Genomic DNA, 17253 nt, shown 5'->3' on the forward strand with positions numbered 1-17253 from the left:
GGAACTAGAAAAGCAAAAATGGACCAAATCCAAATTAGGAGAAGGGAAGAAATAACAAATATCAGAGAAAAAAAGTGAAATAAGGACTAAAAAGTGAAAAAGATACATAAAATCGAGTTTTTGGGGAAAATAATTTGACAAACTTTTAGCTAGACTAGCCAAGAAAAAATGCCCAAATAAATTTAGTAGAAGCTAGGCATACTGCTGCACGTCTGTGATTCCAGCACTTGGGAGCCTGAGACAAGAGGCTTGCCGGCTTGAGGCCAGCCTCAGGAATTTAATGAGATCTGTTTCAAATAAAAAATAAAATAAAATAAAGCCAAGAATAGTGGTGCAGGCCTGTAATCCCAATACTTGGGAGGCTGAGACAAGAGGATTACTGGTTTGAGGACAGCCTCAGTAAGTAGTGACTCTCATCAATCTAGCAAGACCATGTTTCAAAATAAAAATAAAATAGGACTAGGGATGGAGCTCAGAGGTAGAATGCCACTAGGTTCAATCCCCAGTGCCAAAAAAAGAAAAAATAAATAATCTGGGGTAGTATCTTGGTGGTGGAATGCTCCTGGGTTCGATCTCCAGTACCAAATAAATAAATACATAAAGTAAAAAATAAAACCAGAGATGAAAAAGGAGACATTACAACTGACACCACAAACATACAAAAAATTATTAGGGATTATTATTAACAAATATGCTAACAAATCTGAAAATGTAGATCAAATGGATACATTTCTGGACATATACAATCTACCATTATTGAAAGATGAGGACACAGAAAACCTGAGAAGATAATAACAAGTAATGAAATTAAATAAGAAACAAAAATTCTTTCAACAAAGAAAAGCCACTCATGGCTTCACTGTTAAATTTTACCAACCTTCAAAAGAGAACAAACACTACTTCATTTCAAACTATCCCAACATATTTGACGGGAGGAAGCCTGTCCCAATTCAGTCTATGAGGACAGTATAACCTGATGCTAAAAGGAGACAACGATACTACAACAACAAGAAAAGAAAAGTGGAAGGAAGGAAGGAAGGAAGGGAAAATAAGAAATATTAATATTTTAATCTATGAGACATGAGATGTCTTTCCATTCTTGTGTCTCCATAATTTCTTTCATCGTTGCTTTATCATTTTAATTATAGAGATCATTCACTTTCTTAAAATTATTTCTATACTTTCTTTGTAGCTGTTGTGCATGAGATTGCTGTGTGTGTGTGTGTGTGTGTGTGTGTGTGTGTGTGTGTGCTATACTATATATTGAACCCAGGGCCATTCTACCTCTGAGCTATATACCTAGCCCTATTTTATTTTTAAAGTAAAAAGTAATATTTTAAAATAAGATCTCACTAAGTTGCTGAGGCTGGCCTCAAACCTATGATTCTCCTAAGTACTGGGATTATAGGCATGTGCCACTGAACTTAGATGAGATTGCTTTCTTCTTTCTTTCTTTCTTTCTTTGTTCCTTCCTTCCTTTGTTTCTTTCTTTCTTTGTTTCTTTCTCTCTTTCCTGTTTTTTTTTTTCTTTTTAGATTACTGACAACATTTGTGTTTTTTAATTTATTTGTGTGTCAAGGGAAGTTTAAGGTGAGTTTAGGGGGATGTTGACTACTGTTGAATACTGATGACTACTGTTGACCTCTTAGAGAATACAGGTGAGAAGCCATAAGGTGCCTAAAATCTTGACAAACCTATAGGTTTAAAGAAACAAGCCTAAGGACTTCCAGGAAGATGGCGACCAAGAAAAGCAGCATTTACGAGTCCTGCTAACACTTGATCTCTGTTGCCACAAAATCAGCGCTTTCCATGGCCAGAAAACACTATCAGCAGAGAAATAAAAAATGTAAACACAAGGGACAGAGAAAAAGAAGACTAGAACAACCAGAGACCAGATAAGAAACCAGCCCGCATTGCAGAGCTGCACCAGCGCCATCATGCCTCACAGCACCAGGCTCCAGAGAGGAAAGGTAAACAAGGAGCTGAAGTGAGCAGCTGCGGATCATTTGGGTATAATTCAGCAGTTCTTTCGGCACAAAGAACGTCTAAAAATTCCAGTGGCCAAGCTCATCACGCCTTCCAGGGACGCAGAATGGGGCTCAAAACCAGGAAAGAAATATGCCAGCCTCATGGCGGAGGGTGTGGCAGCGGTGCCATATTGCCAGCAGCCTCAGTGAGTTCACCATGCCTGCAGCAGCTCCTGATCAGCACGCACAATAGCTGTAAGTGAAATTGCAGTCCCTATAGGAGAAATCCCAGCACGACACCCCCCAGGGACTTGCGAAGCTTTGATAATCTCTCTGGGTCTGAGATTTTGCAGTCCAACCCCGTGAAGGAGTAGTGGTGGCAAAGATACCACACCCTAGTTGCAACTCCCTGTGGGAAAACGCCCAGCCCGGCACCCCCATGGTCTCGTGCAGCCTCGATTAACTCCCTGGGTCTGAGACTTTATGATACAATCCAGTAAAGGAGTAGTGGCAGCTGAGATTACAACAAACTCGAGATCCAGAGCATCCTAAGTAAAGTTGTGGTGACCTGGGGAAGAACCCAGAGAAGGCACAAACTTCTGAAATCATGGGAAAGAGGAACAACAATAGAGCAATGAACACCCACAACCCCATATTATCACAACCTGATAACACAGGAATTCAGAGATCTCCAGAAGGTCAAATCAGGAATATAACTGTAGAAATAATACAGGACTTTCTAAAAGAATTTAGAAAGAGTCTAAAAGAAATAAAGGATGCAATCATTGAAGTAAAGGCATCATTTCAAACTATAAACAATCAGTTAGACCACATGGAGAATAGAATCTTGCTCCTAGAAGATGATCACTCCAAAAATGAATGCATAATTTATAACTTAGAAAAAATATCAGACAGCAGGAATCTGATATTGAAGAAATATGGGCCCATTTTAAGAGAGCTAACCTAAGAATAATCAGAATAGAGGAGGGAAAAGAAAGTAAAACCAAAGGGATCAATAATCTCTTCAAGGAAGTAATAGCAGAAAAATTTCCAAACATAGAGCAAGAGGTTGATACGCAGGTCCAGGAAACTTAGAGAACTCCATTTAGACAGGATCAGAGAAAAGGTTCCCCATGCCACATAATTGTCAAAATGACCAATGTAGAAGCCAAACAGAGAATATTAAAGGCAACAAAAACAAAGGGCCAAGTGACATTCAGAGGCAAACCAATTAGAATCACTCCAGACTTCCCAAACCAAGTCAGGAAAGCCAGAAGGGCTTGGAGTAACATATTCCAAACTCTGAAAGAAAACAACTTCCAGCCAAAAGTTTTCTACCCAGCAAAACTATCTATCAAATTAGATGGGGAAATAAGAAGCTTCCATGACAAACAGAAACTGAAGGAATTTATGTCTTCAAAACCTGTGCTAGAGAAAATACTCAAAGAGATGAACTACAAAGAAGAAATAGGTAATACGCACAAGAACCAGAAACAAGATTTTCCATCCAGCAGACAACTAAGCAAAGAAGAATAAATAGTATTTCAAACAGAAATAAAATCTTAACATGTTAGGAATTAAAAGTTATCTCTCAATAATCACACTGAATGTAAATGGCCTCAATTCCCCAATAAAAAGACATAAAGTGGCAAAATGGATTAAAAACCAGAATCCATCCATCTGCTGCTTACAAGAAACACACTTTACAAGTAAAGATAGGAGCAAACTCAAGGTAAAGGGCTGGAGCAAGGTAATTCATGTTAAGTAGCCATCCTAACAAATGTGAAGTAGTATTTCACTATAGTTTTTATTTTTATTTCCTTAATGATTAGTTATATTATGATAATGATGAGTGATATTCATGTGTTTATTGGTCATATAAAAATCTTTGGAGATTCATTATCTATTTTAGTCTTTTACCTATTTCTAAATTGTGTTGTTTGCTTTTATTGTTGCTAATTTTTAGGATTTATATTTGTAATATTAATATACCCTCAGATAGCCAGGCGTGGTGGCGCATGCTTGTAATTCCCGCGCTTGAGAGGTGGAGATAGGAGGATCGCGCAGGTTTGAAGCCAGCGCGCTGGCTTAAGAGACCTGTTTCCAAATAAAAAAGTATAAATATAGGTCTGGGAGTGTAGCCCAGAGGTAGAAGGGTTTCCAGAAACCCCAGTACCACCAAAAAAATGTATATATATACACCTTCAAATATAGCATTTGGAAATATTTTAACCCATTTTATCAGTAACTCTTAATTCTATTTACATTGTCTTTGGATTTGCAATATTTTTCTATTTTTTATAAAGTTTGTTTATTCTTTTGTTGCCTGTGCCTTTGGAATCATATCCAAGAAATCACTGCCAATTTCAATGTGGTGAAGTTTTATGGCCCTGGTTTTTCTACTAAAAGTTTATAGTCTTAAGATTTACATTTAGGTCTTTTATCTATTTTGAGTTAATATTTGTATATGGTGTTAGGTAAGGGCCCAATTTTATTCTTTTTCATGTAGTTATTATTTTTCAACAATATTTAGTGAAAATATTATTATTTCCTTCAACAAATGTTCTTGGAAACATTGTCAAAAATAACTTGACCATATATGGAAGAAAAATAAAACAAAAATATCAAAGTTAATCAGGAAACCAACCATGGAAAGGAGGGAGAGGGAGGGAAGGATTAGGGATTGGGTAGGGGTGATTGGGTGATGTGTGTGTATATCTCCACAAGATTTTTATCCCATTAAGATGTATGACTACAATGTACCAATAAAAATTTATTTAACAACAACAACAACAACAAAAAAGAAACAAGCCTAAAAACAAAACTCTGAGGCAATGTTAGAATTTGCTCTTGGGAGGAGATTCTCATTTAATGCTGTTTGAACACTTTCTTCCTCCTGTTGGATAATTTCTTTGAAGGGAAGAGTATATTGTTTCCTTCAGTATTAGTGTTTCTTAGTTTTCATCTGTCAAACTTCTCTACTTCTGGCAAATCTGGCTTATCACCCATCTTGACTAAAAGCCTGTAGGCTGGAAGGAAGGCTAGCTGGAAGACTACTACCTCACTCTCTCAGGACCAGGAGCTGCTTTCTTAGATGTTCTATGCAGTATTGGAAGTCCTCCTTTTCTATGTGAATGCACATTTTTCCCTCTTTTTTCTTCTCTCTCTGACTGAGACTTCCAATACTATATCAAATGCTACTGGTGAAAATGGACATCTTTTCCAGGTGTGGTGGCTCATGCTTGTAATCCCCATGCTTGGGAGGCTGAGACAGGAGGATCATACAGGTTCGAAGCCAGCCTCAGCTACTTAGTGAGGCTCTCAGCAACTTAGTGAGACTGTTTCCAAATAAAGTATAAAATAGGTCTGGGAGTATAGCTCGGAGGTAGAAAGCCTTTGGGTTCCACCCCTAGTACCACCAAAAGAGAAAGAGAGAGAGAGAGAGAGAGAGAGAGAGAGAGAGAGAGAGAGAGAGAGAAAAAATGGACATCTTTTACTTGTGCCACTTATCAAAAGAAATCATTTCAGCTCCCCCCCCCCATTTAATATGATGGGAGTTTGTTATAGATAGCCTTCATTGGATTGAGGTAATTCCCCCTATACCTAACTTTTGAGAAGTTTTATTATGAAGGGATGTTGAGTTTTATCTAATATTTTTCTGCATCTATTGATTTGTTTTTTTTTTTTTTTTTTTTGGTGGTACTGGGGTTCCTGGAAGCCCTTCTACCTCCGGGCTACACTCCCAGACCTATTTTTACATTTTTATTTGGAAACAGGGTCTCCTAAGCCCACGCGCGCGGCTGGCTTCGAACCCGTGCGATCCTCCTGTCTCTGCCTCCCAAGCGCAGGGATTACAAGCGTGCGCCACCACGCCCGGCTTTCTGCATCTATTGAGATGATCATATGGCTTTATTCCTGTGTAGATGTGATGTATTACATTTATGAATTTGCATATATTAAACTAGCCTTGCATTCCTGGCTTAAATCCCAATTAATTGTACTATATAATTTTTTTATGTGTGCTAGATTCTATTTGTTAGTATTTTGTTGATAATTTTTGCATCTATGTTCATCAAAGATATAGGTCTCTAGTTTTCTTTTGGGGGGATAGTATGGACATTTTAACAATATTAATTCTTTTAATGTATGAAAATGGATGCCTTCCCTTTGTGCATGTGTTTCCTTTTTTTAAAATAGTGTTTTATAATTTTCATTATAGACATTATCACTTTCTTGGTTAAATTTATTCCTAGGTATTTTATAGCTATTTTGGATGAGATTGCTTTATTGACTTTTTACTCAGCAATTGTCTTATTTCTTTATACAAAAGCAACAATTATCTGAGTGCAGTGTATAATCCCAGTTCTTGGTGGGATGCTGAGAGAGGAGAATTACAGAGTTGAGGACAGTGACATCCTGTTTCAAAATAAAAAAGGCTGGAGGTATAGTTCAAGAGTTAAAACACCCCCGGGTTCAAGCCCCAGTACCAAAAAAAGAAAACAAAACAAAAACTATATGTAACCCCAAGAGCTCAGGCAATAAGACAAAAAATAGGCAAATATAATTAAATATAATTATATCAAACTAAAAAGATTCTGTAGAGAAAAAGAAACAATTAGAGTAAAGAGACAACCTACAGAATAGGAGAAAGTATTTGCAAACTATTCATCTGTCAAGGGAACAATTTCTAGAGTATATAATGAGCCCAAAAAATTAAACAGCAAACAAACCCAAATAATTCCATTTAAAAATAGGCAAATGACTTGATAGACATTTTTTTCAAAATGGGAAGCACAAATGGCCAGCAAGCCTATGAAAAAATGTTCAACATCAGTAATCATCAGGAAAATGCAAGTCAAAACCACAATGAGAGAGCTGGGCGTGGCGGCACATGCTTGTAATCCCCGCATTTGGGAGGCTGAGATAGGAGGATTGTGGTTCGAGGACAGCCTCAGCTACTTAGTGAGGCCCTCTGCAACTCACTGAGATCCTGTTTTAAAATAAAGAAGAAAAAATAAGGCTGGGGTGTCACTTCTAGGTAGAATGCCCCTGGGGTCCATCCCCAGTACCCCCCAAAAAACCACTATGAGATATCACCCACCTCCCCAGTTAAAATGGCAGTTATCAAAAAGAGTAACAAGTGCTGGTGAGGAGGCAGAGGAAAGGAAACTTTCCTTCACCATTGGTGCAAATGTAGATTTAACACAGCCCTTAGGGACTGTGGTTCAGTCCATAAAGTTCAGTATAGAGGTTCAGTATAAAGGTTCCTCAAAAAACTAAAATTAGAACTACCATATGATCTGGGCATCTTGCTACCAGGTATATTTCTAAAGGAATTAAAATCAAAGAGGCAGATACACCTGTATGTTTACTACAATACTATTCTCAACATCCAAGATACAGAATTAACCAAGGAGTCTATCCACAGAGGAATGGATAAGTAAATTGTGGCATATACGCACAGTGGAATATTAGCCATAAAAAAGAATGAAATTCCGTCATTGTAGATGGAACTGGAGGATGTGACACACATGAAACATCTCAGGCACAGAAAGACAAATATTACATGTTCTCACTTATATATGGAAGCTAAGATGTTGATCTCAAAGAAGTAGAGGATAGAATTGTGGTGACTAGAGCCTAAGAAGTTTGTAGGGAAGGAGGGATGGAGAAAGGAGAGTTAAAGGGTTCTGTTGGGTAGAAGGAATAACTCCTAATGTCCACATAGTGGGATAATTATGGTCAACAACAATTAATTGACTATTTCAAAATTGGCCAATAGAGATGATTTTGAATGTTCCAACACAAGAAACTTGATATGTTACTGTAGTGATAGATACACTAATTACCTGATCATGACACATTGTTTACAAACTTTAAAATGACACAGTGTACTCCATAAATAAAATTAACATAATATATAAGTATAATTAATTGTGGGTGTATTAAAAACTTAAGAATATTTATATTACTTTCTGAGCAATGCAAAAGCCTTACATTAAGTTAATTTATCCTCTCTATCATTTTCAGCTATTACTGTTATATATCTTACTTCTACATATGTTATAAGCCCCTATAAGACATAATTTTTAACATTTCATTCCTTTTTTCTCGATTAGGAGAATGTAAGAGGTTTATTTAGAGAAGTGGGGATGCAGTTTAAGAGAAGGCTGTGATAAAGAGTTTTATTCCAGAGAAAGGCTTTGGAACAGTCCTTTTCTAGAAGTTGGAAATAGCCAATTTTATTCATTTTTAAAGTATCTTCTCAATATCTTTTTTTTTCTCCTGGTACTGTGGGTTGAGTTCAGGGTCATTCTACCTGTGAACTACACCCTCAATCCTTTTTATTTTTTATTTATTTTTTATTTTTTTATTAACAGGGCATCACTAAGTTGCTGAGGTCTTCACTAAGTTGCTGAGGCTGGCCTTGAACCTGGGATTCTCCTGCCTCAGCCTTCCAAGTACTGGGATTGCGGGCATGTGTCACCATGCCCAGTCTTCTCTTTATCTTCTCTTTATCTTCTCTCTCTCTCTCTCTCTCTCTCTCTCTCTCTCTCTCTCTCTCTCTCATAACCACATAAGAACATAAGCCCCTTTCCCTACTTTCTTGTCTGCGTTTTCTGCAGGGGCTTCTCAGTATCATCAAGCACACCAACACAGAGCTGAGAGACAAGCGTGAACAAGACAGCCTAGGGCCACAGGGCAGCATTTGTTTGGCTGTAGTAGAGCAGGCAGTCCTGTGGGGACCCAGAAGGTAGAAAGAGCAAGTCTAAATGGGGGCTGAGAGAAAATGAGGGAGGGGTAAGGAGAAGAGGAAAGCAATTCTGTTTCCTGTGTGGCCCTCTCTGCTTCTCATCAACCCTGACTTTATTCTGCTTTTTGGGACTGGGATTAAAATCAGAGGCATTCTATTTCCGAGCTATACTCCTAACCTGTTTTATTTAATTTTATTTTATTTTGGTGGTACAGGGGTTCCTGGAAACCCTTCTACCTCCGGGCTACACTCTCAGACCTGTTTTTTTTTTTTTATACTTTTTAAATTTGGATACAGGGTCTCTTAACCCAGAGCGGCTGGCTTTGAACCTGCGCGATCCTCCTGTCTCCGCCCACAAGCGCCACCACGCCCAGCTTCATTTTATATTTTGAAACAGTCTTCCTAAGTTGCTGAGACTGACCTTGAACCTGCAATTCTGTCTCCACTTACCCTTCCTCCACAAGTACTGAGATTACATGCGTGCGCCAGCCTGCCTGCTCAACCCTGACTCTCACTATTGAAAATCTGGAGTTCTTCCTCTAGCCCCTAGTGGAGAGCTCACCATGCCATCTCCCGAGCGCTCCCACAGGCAGGTCCCTGCAGTGGCCTCTCCCCTTTCTACATGATGGTGAAGTTGTGATGTGCCAACCTGGTAGTTTTTCATGAATTACAAACATTCTGATATTTTACTTTCTTGAGTCCCAAAGCCAAAGAAGCTGCCATTCATATGAATGGATCTCCAATTGTCCCATCATGACGGTTGGTTTTAGAGACTACTGGGGGGGGGGGGGAGTGGCTTCTCTGATGCCGAGATAGTGGGCAGAGGGACACGTGTCCATTCATACCACACAGAAGCGGTGTGGAGTTTATTTAATCTGCTCTATGTATTTGATGCCCTCCAAATAACTGGAGTTTGTACTTCCAAATATTTATGGAAGAGCTTCCCAGCACTGGGGACTAATTAATGGTTAGCCAGCACTGGGAGCTGCCAGCCTGACTGCCCCCTCACCTCCTTCTCATGCTGCCTCCCCTGGGCCCCCTCCCTCCATCCCACTTAGAAATCTAAGATTCAAGAGAGGTTCTAAGAGCCAGTCACTTGGTAACTTTGTAATTGTCTTGGTAGGATAATTTCTGGATTTCATGATTTCAGAGCTTTGAAGACACTAACATGTAAAGGTTTCCAGAAACATCACAGCACTGTAGCTAACGGTATTCTTCTAATCTCCCACTTTATTTAAATTAGATTCAATTTTGGTTGGATGAACTCAGGTACAGTCTACTTCCATGCCCCCCCCCTCTCTCCCTCTCTCCTTCTCCTCCTCCTCCTCCTCCTCCCCCTCCTCCTCCTCCTCCCCCTCCTCCTCCTTTTCCTCCTCCCTCCCTCTTCCCTCCCTCCCTCCCTCCTTCTCTCTTTCTTTCTTTGTACTGGGGATGAAACCTGGGGACATTCCACCTGTGAGCTACATCTCAGCCCTATTCTATTCTTTTATTTTGAAACACAGTCTCACTAAGTTGTGGAAGGCTTCACTAAGTGCTGAGGTTGGCCTTGAACCTGCTATCCTCCAGTCTCAGCCTCCCAAGTACCGAGATTACGAGCATGTACCACCACATCTGGCTTTTTATTTTTTACTTTGAAACAGGGCCTGGAATTAAAGGCATTAAAGGAATGCAGCACACACCTGGCTACTGCAAGCTTTTATTCCTTTACTCCATCATGCCTCCTTTTTTGAGTTTCAAAACTGACTATTAAGACCAGGCACCCTGCTGGGGAGTATGCAGTGGGGGTGAAAAGATTGTGCAAAGAGGAGGGCAAGGTTCTGGGAGATGTCCTTGACCTGTGTGAGGAATGAGCTGGGCACACATATAACCCAACTGTGAGGCCGACTGGGATGAGCACCACAGCCAGGGTGTGGGCAAAACCCACAGGAGTTTTGAGCAGTAGCTGTAATTGAGATCTGCCTTGATGGATGAGGGTGTTTCTGCTGCAGAAGAGTTGGAGAAGGATGAAAGGGCCTTGGGAGGCCACCAGAGGGGCGACTGAACAGCCAGGGACCCTACGAGGGAGGGGGCCGGGGGTACGGTGGGTGACACCCGGGTGGTGGAGGGCAGGATCTCGCTTAGATTCAGAGACTGATGCTGGGTGGATTAGAAGAGATAGACATCTAGAGAAAAGGGATCCCATAAAGAACATTTTTTTTTTATTAGTTCTGGCGGTGGAAGGCGGGATTAAACATGACTATGCTAAAAGGGAAATGTGAGTGAGATTTCCAGGAGTTTGAACCAGAGATGTCAGCCTGCTGGCCAGGACTGGCCTCTGTCTCTCCACTAGTGGCCAACTGTTGCTTATCAAAACAAGCAAACAGCACATCAGCCCCTTGCTCACAAACATGGAAACAGCTAAATTTTGTGCCTGGATGTCTGATCTCCATGCAGTGGTTTGGCTCGGGGTGGGAACGTGTGGAAGGCGGTTGAGTCATGAAAAAAACAAAGAGAAGACTAAGCATTAACCCTTCCCCACCACAACTATGGGCCAGGTTCCCCGGGTGCAAGGCAAGAGAAGATACTAAGTGTTTTTCTAAGTATTCAGTATTCATGGAGTGCAGAGGAAAAATAGGGCTAGTCCTAGGGTCTCCTGGTTTAGAGACTAGATAATAACACACAGCTGGCCAGGAGCCCAAGACACTAGCTAGCTAAGTCGTCATCACCATTACTGGGAGAACTGCAAGCATTTGGAACAGACTGAGTGGGCTGTTGACAAAGAAAAGATGTGTGTGTGTGTGTGTGTGTGTGTGTGTGTGTGTTTCTTACACAAGCACATGCACACACAATATTAATGCAAACACACATACACACATTATCTTTACATTTCATCCCCCCTTTGCATAAGACCAGAGCACAGAGAAATGCAGGGTCTTATTCCCAGTCCATTGCGCATTTTGTTGCAGTCACTTAGAGCCACTGGTGTTAGTCATAGTGCGGCTGCGGTTGCAGGATACCAGGGTCTTGTCAGGAGCGGGTCTGGGTAGAGATGAGACACAGGGAGGGGAGACCAGAGCTGTGGGTCCTGCTGCTTCTTGCAGCTGTCAAAGTAAAGGATGCTGGAGTTCCCAAGCAGCAGGTGTCAGAGGCTTGGGACCCTCCAATTTTCTAGCAGAAAGGGGGCTGTCTGTTTAGAGATGGAGCAGCTGATACCCTGAGAAGATGAAGCTGCGTCTCTGAAGCCGTGCGCTTTCCTGTGGTTCCATAATGCCTCTAAAAGACCCTGGGGACCAGGCGACTTACCTCTGGTGGGCTGCGGGGAGCAGGCTAGCCGGGGTGAGGGAAGCCTCCTGCATCGCCCTTCTCACTTGCAGGACCCGCCTTGCTGGAGCCAACAGCCGCTGCATTTCTGGGGAGTAGGCAGAACTCAGTGAGCAGATCACAGTCCCAGGAAGAGATGCCCAGCAGTGGCCGGCCTAGCTTTATAGAGTGCTGGGACTCCTGACTCAGAAGCCCCGCCTCCATTTATGGAGGCTCAGCGCCTGCTGCTAAAACTGGGCCAAAGGTCCTGCTCGGAACATGGGCGGGTCAAAGAAAAACATCATCTCTTCAAAATGCACACAGCTGCCTTGTTCCTGGGTGTGTGTGGGAATGGCTGGTTCCGATTCTCCCTTTCTCTGGCTCACGTAGCAGCTTTGTTTTTGCATAGCAGCATAAGGGGGGATGTGTGTTCTGATGCTCCTGGTAACACCAGGAGAAACCCAACCGGCCTCTCTTGGACCCTGACTCCTCATCTGAGTCCCTCTCATTTTGCTCCATGTTCCTCTCTGTGGTGTCACCTGCTACTCTTTTTAATATTTTGTGCATTACAAGAAAAATCTTCCAGCTGGGCACCGTGGGGGCATGTCTGTAACCCTGGCTATTAAAGGATGCTGAGGCAGGAGGATCTGAGGCTTGAGTCCAGCCTCAACAACTTAATGAGACCCTGTCTCAAAAAATTGAAAAAGAGATGGGGATGAAACTCAATGGTAGAGCACTGTGTTCAGTCCCTAGTACCATTCCAAAAAAGCAGAGGTGGGGAGGGAGGGAGAAATGTTTTAAAACCAAAGGGAATGAATCTTTATGAGAGAGAGAGAGAGAGAGAGAGAGAGAGAGAGAGAGAGAGAATGTGTGTGTGTGTGTGTGTGTGTGTGTGTGTGTGTGTGTGTTTTACTGGGGATTGAACTCAGGGCTGTTCCACCTCTGAGCTCCACCCCCAGCCCTTTCTATTTTTTTATTTTGAAACAGAATCTCACTAAGTTGTTGTTCACTGGCTTGAATCTGTAAGCCTCCTGTCTCAGCCTTCCAAGTACTGGGGTCCCAGGTGTGCACCACCACACCTGGCTGGGAATGAATCTTTTAATAGTAGTTTTCCAAGTAGTTGGGAGTAACTTAGCACAGCAGTAAAGGGCTGGGTATTAACATCTACTGAGTTTGAGGTATTTCTCTTACCTTTATTGTCACCATTATGTTTGTCTAGCTCTACACAATTTCTACTTGGAGCACAGTTAGTGTGCAGTAAAGGTACAAGAACCCCAAAGAGGGGATTGCTATTTGAAGCTCAAGTTCTTCTAAGAAGGAAAGACTTACTTTAAGAATTTCAGTCGGACATAGTGGCGCACACCTGTAATCCCAGCACCTGGGAGGCTGAGACAGGATGATTGCAGGTTTAAGGCCAGCCTCAGTAATTCAGCAGGGACTTCAGCAACTCAGTGAGACCCTGTTTCAGAAATAAAATAGGGGGTGGGTGTGTAGCTCAGAGGTAGAACACCTCTGGGTTCAGTCCCAGTAACACACACACACACACACACACACACACACACACACACACACACACACTGAGGTCAGAAATTTGTAGAAAAGTATGATTTTCCTTCCCCCCAAAGACCAACAGTGAGTGAATTTCTGGCTGAGGACTCACCATGTGTTTTGACTCTAGATTCTGGCCTTTCTACTTCGTTCTTTTACTTATAGATGCAAAGGTTCCCCTTTCTGAAATGAATCTCAGCCCCCGCCCCTCTCATGGTACCGTGAAGGTCTTTTATGAATGTCACAATTCACTTCTCAGTTCTTTTAGCTAACCCCTCTGTCTAACAAGGTTCCATGAAGGACACAGAGAACAGCCAGAACAGTTCCTGCCTTAGGGGGGCAAAATTGACTTCATTTCACAAAGACAGAGAACCTCCAGGCGTCCCCCAAAGCCCGAGCTTCCTGGGTCTTCTCTGACCTTCAGATGCTTGTCCCCATACACCTTGGTGCATCCTACTCTGACTCAGTCTCTCCCCTCTCTCTGTCACTCAGGCCCTTGCACTGAGCTTTTGCAAGTCCTGTCATCAATAAAGTTCTCCTTTGCCTGTCTCTTCTCTGAAACACCCATGGCTTCTTGTCTCTGATGACCTGCAGCTCCTTCAACTGGTGGTTGTGCTCCCTGCCTTCCCCCACCCCCAGCCCCTGGCCACCAGCACCCCAGGGCACCTCAGCTCTTAGGACGAGGTGTGAATCCTCTTAGCTCTCCACTCATTCTTCAGAGGGTTTTTTTTTTCCTTTTTCTCCATCCTCTCAAAAAGTCCTATTGTCTTAAAGCACACATGCCATCAGTGTGAGCCACCCGGTGCCCCTTTGTTCGATCCACGCACACGTATTGCAGGAAAATGTGGAACTAGAGAATATTATGCTGAGATCAGCCAGTCCCAGAAAGTTAAGGGTCATACATTCTATCATATGTGGAAGCTAAAACGAAAATAGGAAGCAAAAGGAACTTTAGCCAAAGGAGGAAAGAAAACGGTAGAGCTGTGGCAGGGGACGTTGGGAGGGAGTTGCTGGGGAAAAGAAGGATTGAGGAAGAGAAGGATTCAAATAAGCTTCGCTGGCGATCTCACTGCCTTGTATGGTGAGGAAGGAAGGGGGGCCGTGGGCAGGTAATATGGAGAGACGTACCCAGGTAATGTGGGCATGTATGTCTGTATCACTTTGAATCTTATGATGCATGATTACACTGCACCTTAAATCTATTTTAAAAGATTTAAGCACATGGACCACAGCCTCCCCCCACCCATGGCATCAGTCTCCACGGAATGCATTTCGCCCGCCTCAGCCTCTCCCCGAAGGTCACTCGTCCCCGCTCTTGCCCTCCACGTGACTTGAGCCTCCCACTCCACAGTCCTGACCTTGGCCTTGGTATTGCAGAATCTATAGCACCTCCTCCAGCCGTCTCATTTCATGCATCCCAATTTCTAACAACCTCTTTTTTCCAAGTTTCCTTTTTTTTAAAAAAAAAAAATTCTACTCTTATTGGTGCAGTGAATCTCACAGTGAGATTAACACTGTGAGATTCACTGCACCAATAAGAGTAGAAACAGATAAACAAATAAGAGACAGGAACATACCTGCACACAGCACTTGGCGTATTTCCCACCTTCCCCCCCATGGGGACCACCGTCCACTCCGCGGCTTTTCCACCGTTTTTCCACCTCCTGACCTATTTCTTTCCTTGCTCAGTTCAGATTTCCCACAGTGCATCATCAGCGATAATCCTGTGTACACATTCTGCCATTTATTTTCTCTGACCTAGTAAACCCTCAACTGCAGTTAAACCCAGCCCTGGATCTCTTCTGTGCCTGCATCTGAGCAGCTACACGTGGGTGAAGAAAAGCCCAAGGTCCTACTGACTGCTTGTTTTTAAAATTACCAGCGTACCCCTTGAGTGCACCCTCTGCATGGCCTGGAAATTCTATTACATTTTCCCATCCCAAGAGGGTTGATAATGATTTCTCCTTTGTCTTCAGGCCCCTCTCAGCTGGTTCTCAGCTGATCACTTTGACTCTGGTTTCATTAATAAGAGCATCGTGCTAATCAGAAGAGGGCTGCTCTATTTTCTACTAACACATCCAGCACGCTGCAACCTTTATCCCCCATCCTTGGCCTTCTCACTGTTACCACGGAGAGGATCAAGCCCTGGTCTGGCTTACGGCCAGTGTCCCCATTCCTGCAGGATTCAGTTGCCTCTTTTTTTAATACCAGACTGTTGTGCATTTATTGTTTCTCTTCCCCATGTTCAATTTCCTCTTTCTACTAGATTGTTCTTATCTTATTATTCTTGTGCAAATTAAAAATTCTCATTGGAGCTGGCCGTGGTGACATACACTTGTAATCCCAGCATTTGGGAGGCTGAGACTGGAGGATCGCAGTTCACGGACAGCCTCAGCTACTTAGTGAGGCCCTCTGCAACTTAGTGAGACCCTGTCTCAAAATAAAATAAAAAAAAATAAGGCAGGGGGTGTAGCTTGGAGGTTGAATGACCCTGGGTTCTATCCTCAGACCCGCAAAAACCAAACAAACACACACACACACACACACACACACACACACACACACACACACACACACCTCTTTTTGGACCCTTTCTGTCTTACTGAGTACATCACCTTTGTGCTCCCTTGTGTGGCGATATTCATTCAAATGTCTGTGCTCGGTTTTTCACATCCTTTACCTCTCATCTGTCTTTGTGTGGGTCTGGGCCGGGGGAGGGTGCTGGGGACTGAACCGTGCATTCCTTAGTGCCAAATCTGATTGTTGGTCCTGAACATTCAGTTTCCTAGGCCTCTCTGGAGCAAAAGGCAAGTGTTAAGGCTTGGATCTAGAATGTCCCCTAGAAAAACTCATGTATTTGCAATGCAAAAAAAAAAAAAAAAAAAAATCCTGAGGTAAAATGCTTGGACCCTGAGGGCTTTAATCTCATCAGTGGATGAATCCATCAATGAATTAATAATCTGATGGATTTACCCGGTAGTGACGTGGGCAGGCAGAGCATGGCTAGAGGAGGGTCACTGGGGTGTGGCCTTGGGGACTATGTGTGTGGACTTGGTTCCTTCCCTTTGCTCTCTGCTCCCCGCCTCTGTGTGTGTGAGAGCGGTGGCCCTCCAGGACCCCTGCACTGTTCATGCTTCAGAGCTGGCCTCATGGGCTGACACTCTGAACCCAGCAGCCCCAGTGAACCTACCCTCCTCCAAGTCTCATGGGTGAGGAATTTGAGGATGCTAATCAGACAGCAAGGCCTCTCTCTCTCCTTCACAAAGTCCTTTTTACACTTAGCCCTCAAGACCCCATGATTCCACAGTCTTCCTCCAAATACCTGTTCACTCTTCACAGCTGCTCTGCTCTCTGACCTCTGAGTTTTTGAGGGCTCCACATGGTCCTCACATACACCTTACTTCACTAGAAAGATGGATGCAAGTGGGTATGCACAAACACTCCTGTAGGATTATGGCTGGACTCCTGATGAGTCAAGATAATAATCTTGAAGACCCAAACCATCCAATTCAGTACAAACTTTAGTGTATATAATAAACTAGGCACTGTGCTATGTACTTAAGGAGAAAATAATGGGTCACAATGGTGTCTAAAAATACCCACTTCTTCAATACTTAGGTGAACCCACACTTTGATACTTCTTAAATGCACACAGGAGCCGGGCGTGGTACACAGTTGTTATCCCAGTACTTGGGAGGCTGGGAC

General features: G+C 42.7%; 1 protein-coding gene across 1 annotated transcript in view; it reads right to left on the reverse strand.

The window, feature by feature from the left end:
• Positions 1–12107, reverse strand: part of HMGCS2 (3-hydroxy-3-methylglutaryl-CoA synthase 2) — a gene marked incomplete at both ends in the record, with an annotated part of 31952 nt that extends 19845 nt beyond the window's left edge. Inside the window, one exon of the mRNA XM_080692070.1 lies at positions 12004–12107. Coding sequence (XP_080548196.1) covers positions 12004–12107 — 104 coding nt within the window. The remainder of the gene's footprint in view (positions 1–12003) is intronic.
• Positions 12108–17253: the final 5146 nt, after the last annotated feature.

The sequence above is a fragment of the Muscardinus avellanarius genome (genome assembly GCF_963383645.1).
Source record: "Muscardinus avellanarius genome assembly, chromosome: 3".
Classification (NCBI taxonomy): Eukaryota; Metazoa; Chordata; class Mammalia; order Rodentia; family Gliridae; genus Muscardinus; species Muscardinus avellanarius.